Source organism: Lepisosteus oculatus, chromosome 11 (genome assembly GCF_040954835.1).
Source record: "Lepisosteus oculatus isolate fLepOcu1 chromosome 11, fLepOcu1.hap2, whole genome shotgun sequence".
NCBI lineage: Eukaryota > Metazoa > Chordata > Actinopteri > Semionotiformes > Lepisosteidae > Lepisosteus > Lepisosteus oculatus.
The window spans coordinates 20,686,378-20,694,603 of NC_090706.1; the positions used below are offsets into that span (position 1 = coordinate 20,686,378).

At 39.9% G+C, this 8,226-nt stretch overlaps 1 protein-coding gene across 2 annotated transcripts in view; it reads left to right on the forward strand.

Moving 5' to 3' along the window:
• LOC102688099 (complement C3-like) overlaps positions 1-630 on the forward strand; it is a 69,513-nt gene extending 68,883 nt beyond the window's left edge. For both annotated transcript variants that reach the window (XM_015349018.2, XM_015349019.2), the window contains exon 41: positions 347-630. In XM_015349018.2, coding sequence (XP_015204504.2) covers positions 347-488 — 142 coding nt within the window. In that variant the 3' untranslated portion in view covers positions 489-630. The remainder of the gene's footprint in view (positions 1-346) is intronic.
• The last annotated feature ends 7,596 nt before the right edge of the window (positions 631-8,226 follow it).

Sequence of the window (8,226 nt, forward strand, 5' to 3'; positions counted from 1 at the left end):
TCACTTCTCTGCAAATGGGAAGAATTTGGAAACCCAAATAGAGGTCTAAAATATTGGCATTCTAAATAGAATGGTCAGAGAAGCATCCTAACACAAGCTGTTTTCAATGTACGTCTTACATCTACTGGGTATTTTTTTTGTTGAACTCTTCTTCAGAGCAATATGGGAAAAAAGTGAAAAGGTTCTATACCTGCACTCCTTTGAGATGTATTATGTTTTTAACTTGGTATTTTATACTACAGATGAATATAAAAAAAAACAATCAGACCCAGGGGAGCATTTCTAGTAGAATTGTTCAATTTAAAGTCAAAACAAAAGTCTGTTTCTGTTCTCCCCTTTGTCACAGGTGGCTCTACCTTCTTGGTGGTGGAACGTGGTTGGAGTGGTGGCCATCCGATGATGAGTGTCAAAAGGCACAATTTCAATCCACATGTGAAAACATTAAAGAAGTTACATTGGAAATCAAGGCATTTGGTTGCCCTCAGTAATTGTATTTTATACAAAGGTATTACTATTGGTGAATTGAATTTTTTTGAGGACATTATTAATGGCATTTTTGGCAAGTATGGATAAAAATGTCCTCATGCTTCTGTGTATTACATGTAGCATTAAAAATATTGTTGAATGCAACTGTAATGTTTGCTTATTTGTTTTGTGAGTCTCTGTTTTATATACAGTTTTTGGATTAATGTCTTCAAATACTGATCATAGAACACTTTCATATTATTGTTTGTTTATGAAGAAGTAGGCAAATATATTTCACTGACATTTTGTATATAATACTGAACAAAGCTTGCAATAACTTTTTTAAAGGTGATTCTTTCATCTGAAAATCACATACTGAGGTCAGCAAAGTTTTTAAAACTGACAAAACTTTAGTCACAGCATTTCTTATTTGTGTATTGCTCCATCAGTTATTAAAATGTTATTATTGCATTTACATGTATGTATAAAGTATCTGTTGACTTGAGGTAGCTCGTTACTGCAGGCACGTTCTTTCACTTGTCCTTGAACACAAAAGAAGAATTACAGTAGGACTCAAGTCTCTGAGGTTTCTTCACGACATTTAATTCAACAAAATACCAGACTGGAAATAGTAATTGAACAAAAGGGAAAAACAAATGCCTGACTCCCAGTGAAGTTTCTTCATGGCATGCTCTGCAAGTCCTACTTAACCAGACACCCAGGGTTTTCTTATTATTTGGCCAAATTTCCCATTGGCCCATACCAATCATGGCCTCCTAATAAACCTCATCTATGAATTGGCTTCATTATTCTCTTCTCCTCTACACTAGTAGCTGATGTGTGGTGAGCCTTCTGGTGCACTATAGCTTCTGCCGCATCATACAGGTGGGGCTGCACATTGGTGGTGGAGGAGGGGAGTCCCCATTACTTGTAAAGCACTTTGAGTGTAGTATCAAGAAAAGTGCTGTATAAGAGTAAGCAATTATTATTAATAATAATTATCATTTATTTAATTTTTTTTAAATCATTTATTTAATACAATTTAACATTTTATGTACAGGCCCTTAGTGAAAATGGAAAACAGTTGTACTGAATCAACTCAGTGACCTTATCAATTGTGCCATTATCAACTGCCCCATAGTTTCTTGGTACTTTTATTTTTGGTACCAAGATACAACACAGATGCAAAAGGTATAAACTTTTCCATACCTTGGGCCCATATCTCTATTATTATATGTCTATTATTTTGCCCCTCACTCTGTACATGTTGTTTCAACAAGAATTGGCAGTAGAAAGTCAAATATTATTGTAAATTAACATTAAATGTGACTAAATCATAAACATTTTTCTTATGTTTTTCAATAAATATAATGTATTATTTATTAAAATGTATTCAGAAATGTATTAGTTTTTAATTTTGTGTTGTAGTTTGTATTTGCATGGCACAGATGTTCCTTGCAGCAGAGTGTATTTGAAGGATTGATGAGCTCCCTGTTCTCTTCTGAAAACAATATATTCTCAAGGGGAGTACTAAACATATATTTTTACAAGGATTGGACTGCATTTTTCATCTGTTTTCTTCTGTACATCTGTGCATCACATTGATTTCCTGAAAGAAAAAATACTTTAACCTAGATGATAACAGTTGTAATGTTGCCGTAGCCAAAATGTAAATGTAGTGGCTCTCTGAAGGCACCAGTTCTGTAGGGTTTACAATTATTAATTGTAACAGTAAATCACAAAGTTGATTCTTTTGATGGCTTTAGAATCCAACCATGCGACATAACTCAAACAACGCACACACACAGGTACTAATACGCGAGGATACATTTATAAATAAATAAAATATGCATATAAACCTAACAGATCTTATCGAGAGGGTTATCAGAATACAAAAGGTATATATTTAGTCAGTTACAAAGAGTTACACATCAAGAGGACATACGTTCAGTATATCATTCATTAAGACCGTTACTGGTTATAACTTCTACATTAGATACTCAAAACAAGTACATAACTCTTAGGAATTAAATTGATATCAACTGGTTGGGATAACAATTGAATTCTCGAGCAGTAATGCATTGAAGTTGAATACTCATCCAATCTCTGGGGATTCAGATCTCCTGCGGACACAAAGAAACAGTTGCAGGCTGTTGCTGTCCAATCCGTGCTCTCTGGCTCGGTGCCAGGCTGTGCTGTGCGGTTTGCAACGGTGCGCTGCTGATGGTCACTGACCGGCTAGTTAGTGTTGGCTTTAACTAGCAAAGTTTGTGCACAGGAGAAAAGATGACTGTGGGTCCCAGCAAGTCAGGAAGAGGACCGGTTCATTCCTGGTGAAGAGCTAGTTCTGAATAGTGATTCAGCTGTCCACAGTTCCGACCTGTTCACGAGGCCTGCTGCTGGTGCTAACCTCGGGTGGATCCTCTGGTTACTCTCTGGCAACCTCCGCTCTCGACTCTTAGAACAAAGGAAAGTTCTGGCACTCGGACACACTGGCCGTTCCGTGGTTGTCCGGGCTGAGTCTCAGGATGGTCAGGAGGCGCGCTGCGAGAATGTCCTGCCCTTGGGAGCCTTCTGCTCCTGGGCCGTCCTGCCCTGGAATTCTCCTTTGAATTCCCTTTAGAACAGTCCACAGAATCCTCTCCAGAATCTTACTGAATCTTACTGAATCTCCCTTTCTGAATCTCCCAGGCTCTCTGTGTTGCCTGTTTTTACCTGGAGGAACTTCAGCTCGTTTATTGGCTGAAAGTTCCATGGGCATCAGAGTCCCACGTGGGTTACTCGGCCCTACCAGTCCCTGATTGGTTGATCAAGGTGAGATATGAGTCACTTACTCCTGACACTTAGGAATGCAGTCCAGATGTCCATCTGGCACTCCCTAGACAGATAGGCGCCAATGGATGACAATTGATCATGATAGCCAGGCTTAGCTAAGTGCATCCCCCTTTGGGAGCTGTCCTGATCAAACCTTAAATCAGCCTGCATGAATAGTTTCTCTGTGGCTGCACCACAGAGATGAACAGAGAAATGGGGCCTCATTTGGGAAAGCTCAGAAACACTTAATTCTGCCTTATTAATAAGCCTCACCGCTACATATGTATGGTTAAAAGATAAGTATGATAATTAAAGTACTAATTCATTTACTTTCAGTTAATTTAAATGATAATAATCAAGTAATCACAAACCTTTAGTAATCTGATAAAATTAATATGAATCTCTCCCCTGCATCCAGTGGATGCCTGCACTTTCTTTCTCTGCCTCTGTGATTATCATGCCACATTGTAATGAAACAGGCAGTAAAAACTGTCAGACAACCTGTAAGGTTGTCTCTACCCTGTCATTCCTTACCTCTTTTATGTGAATCACTCTGTTGTCGTAGCCTGGCAGTATGGCTATGTTCCCTGAAGACATATTCAAATCTCCAGATATTACCATTCCAACCGTTTTCTTAATCAAAATGTACCAGTATCATTTGCATGATTCCAACTGTTTTGTAGGAAATAAAATACAGATTACAATACAGTATATCATATCTTCTGAACACTGTGTAGACATGGCATTCCAACAGTTGAAAAATGGAGTTTGACTTTCACCTTAAGCTAAAGTGGATGTGATGTGTTATCAAAAAAAGGAAGTTTTCCAGGGGGTTCTTATATTCTTCTCCTTCTGGTATATGTATTGTGTGTCCTTTGTTTTTTTCTTCTTATTCATTTATACATCATCATTGCAAAATATATTTCAAAAGGCTGGGATATACTTTAATCTTCCTGCACCCACTACCACAGACAGACTTACTACTGTATTACTGACTTACACTATTATATAGATTGCATAAGCTTGCAAGGAAAGAAAACTGATACATTGTCACTTTTATTGGAATCCAATTACTTTTATTATATTACAGTCACTGAGCTCCTAATCATAGTTTATGTAGGTTATTTGTTTAATTTTGTTGTTTTAGGGAATGCATTAGAGATTATGGGTCTGCACCTTCTTAGGCTGTGCAAATGGTGGCATACCTCTTTTTGAAGATTTGAAACTGCGATGGAGTTTAGATGGAAAGCATTTTATTATGGATGATCCTATAGATGCTGGTCCAACCTGTCTCAATTACAAAGATGATTTTATCTTATGTTGTTAGCAGCATTCAATATTTTACTATTCATGATATGAAACACCCAGTGGTCAAAGTGATGGAGGCAGTGATATTCTCTCATGGTCTAGGAGGGCTGCAGTTAATTTATAGTGAACACATAAATCTTAATGAGAAAAGCGCTGTTTATTGAGTGTCTTTAGTCATAATTAAGTGGAAGAGCATCTTATCATCAGTCAATAGGAATCAAAGATAAAAAAAGCCATAAGAGGCCCTCCAGGACCAGGGGTAATTAACAATGGATGGTAGCATATACAGCAGGTATACTGTAGTTACTGTATGGACAGAGAATGGACATTGGTGAACTTTATTCACATGCAAGTATCTGGCCTGGCACATTAAAGTGCCTTATTTATTTGTTGGTGAGGAAATGTTGTCTCTTGTCCAATTTTTTCAAACGTTTCCGATTGCCTGACCATGCTGGAAATTGAAAAATGATGCAAGGACTACCCACTTAGTATTCTGATGAAGAAGCTGACAGAGAAGCTAAGTAGCCTTGGCTTACTGTGAGAATCAGGTCCTGGGAGAGCAGTGCAACCTGTTGCAGGTGTCCGAATGAGGAGGCGCTAAAATCAGTATGAAAGGAGACACAAACGAGGCAGGAGGTCTGGGATCCATGCCAGGTTAAAAGCTAACCCTAACAGACTGGCTCTCCCATCAATTTTTCTTACCAATGTCTGTTCCCTGGAAAACAAGATGGATTATATAATATTGCAATTGGCTGCTCAGTGAGAGTTTAAGGAGCGCTGCATTTTTATTTTTACTGAAACATGGCTAAATTACAATATTTTGGATACGTCCATTCAGCTAGATGGACTGACCTCCTTCCACGTGGACAAGAAAGTTTCAGTGACCGGCAAGTCTCACGGAGGTGGTTTGTGTGTTTATTTAAACAAAAAATGGTGCAAAAATGCTGTTGTTGTCTCTAGTTTCTGCTCATCACTAATGGAATTTGATTTTATGTTATGTTGTTAGCAGCATGCAATATTTTACTATTTATGATATTAAACACTATGGTAAACAGCACTACTATTTACCAAGGGAATTTAATATGGTTATTATTGTGGCTAAGTACATCCCGCCCAGTGCTGACTCCAAAGAGGCGCTACGAGTCCTTTACGGGACCATCAACGATCTGCAAACTTCTCATCCCAATGGCTTTGTCATTGTTGCCGGCGACTTCAATCACGCGCACTTAAGTCAGTTTTCCCTAAATTTAATCAATATGTTACCTTTGCAACCAAAGGGTTGAACACACCAGACTTGCTTAATACAAACATCCATGATGCAGACAAGGCTGTTCCCTGCCCCCACATGGGCTACTTTGACCACATCTCTGTTATGCTAATCCCAGCATACAGACCACTGCTCAAACGTGCCAAACCAGTTCTGAAACAGATCAGAATATGGCCAAATGGAGCCATCTTAGCATTGCAGGACTTTTTGGAGCTCACAGACTGGAATATGTTCAGGGAGGCTGCTACCTATGATTATTTCATCAACTTAGAGGAGTATGCAGCATCTGTGACTGGCTACATCAGTAAGCGTATAGACGACCTCACCGTCGTCTCCAAACCCACCATCACACAGGCCAACCAGAAGCCATGGCTGACTGCAGAGGTCCGTACACTGCTAAGAACCCGTGATGCTGCATTCAGATCAGGTGATAGGTTTCACCTATGAAAATCTATGGCCACTTCCTGGACCCCAGAGATACGGGCGCATGTGGCAGGGCATCCAGACCATTACTGATTACAGGAACACCCCATGTCGCAGCGACGGTGATGCCTCCCTCCCGGATGTGCTGAATAACTTCTATGGACGGTTTGAAGCAATGAACGTTGTGTCTGTGAGGAAAACCACACCTCCTCCCGATGATCAGGTGCTTTGCCTGCCCGCAGCTGATGTGAGGAGGACACTAGCCAAAGTTAATCCATGTAAGGCTGCTGGACCTGATCATCTATCTGGTCGTGTGCTCCAGGAATGCGCAGAACAACTCACAGATATGTTTAATATCTCCTTGTAACAGGTGGTCATCCCTGTATGCTTCAAATCAAATTCACCACTTTTATACAAGTGCCAAAGAAGTCAACCATGTCCTGCCTCAACAATTGACACCCTGTGGCACTCACACCAATTATCATGAAGTACTTAGAGAGGTTAGTCATGAGCCACATAAAGTCCGACTCCCTACCCCTCTGGACCCCCTTCAGTTTGCATACCACCCCAACCGGTCTAATAATGATGCCGTATCTCTTGCCCTTCACCTGGCCCTGTCCCACCTGGATAAGAAAGATTCTTATTTAAGAGTGTTTTTCATTGACTTCAGTTCAGCATTAATACAATCATTCTGCAGAAGCTGATAGAAAAATTGAGCTTGCTGAACCTCAAGACCTCCCTCTGTATCTGGATTCTGGACTTTCTGACCGGGAGACCTCAGAAAGTCTGGATTGGTAATAACATCTCCAGCACCATCACAATGAGCACCAGGACCCCCTGGGGCTGTGTGCTCAGCCCTCTGCTGTTCAAATTGATGACTCATGACTGCACTGCCAAGCACAGTTCAAATCACATCATCAGATTTGCTGATGACACGACAGTGGTGGGCCTCATTAGCAACAACGGTGAGGCAACATACAGAGAGGAGGTGAAGCAACTAGTGGATTCGTGCACAAACAACAACCTATTTGAATGTAAATAAAGATAGGTTGATAATCATTGACTTCAGGAGAGCCTGTGCTGATCACTCCCCACTGTACATCAACAGCTCCCCTGTGGAGACAGTTAGAACCACCAAGTTTCTTGATGTACACATTACAGATGACTTCACTTGGTAACTCACTACCACCTCCAAGAAAGCACAGCAGATTCTCTATTTCCTGCGGTGACTGAGGAGGGCAAACCTTCTACTGCTCATTCCTACCACATTCTACAGAAGCACCACTGAGAGCACCTTGACCAGCTGTATCACTGTTTGGTTTAGGAATTGCAAGGCTTTAGACAGCAAGGCCCTGCAACTATGAAAAAAGCTGAAGACATCATTGGAGCCTCCCTCCCTTCCATTTCTGCCATCTTGCAGATGCAGCCATTCAATATTTTGCGATTTACCCCGGTGGGCCTGTCGCATCAAAACGCAGTATCACGCGGTATATCGCGTAATTTGACGTCATGCCGGAAAGTATCCGGAATCACCTTATAAAACCACCAGGAGGAGCCAATACAGCTTAACCTCTCATGTACAGCATTTGAGCTTTTAAATATAAACTGTGTATTACAGCATGTTAATCATCAGTCATTAAAAAGTTGGTGTATTTTATGAAAGCAAGATTGCTCAATTGGACAAAAGTACACAACCTACCTTTATCATAAATATTTGAATTATACAAATATTTTATGCATCAAAGTCTTTACTGAAGATATTACTAATAGTATTAAAAATGAATGACTTTGGACAAGCTGTAAACTCAAATTATTACGCTGGTCAACATTCCTTCTAACCATCATTTTAAATGAAAATACTTTTAGTTTTTTCTTTGACAAACACCACAGCATTTCGTAGATCTAACTAACAAGGACAGGACGTTAGCTAGCCAATACAATAAAGGAAT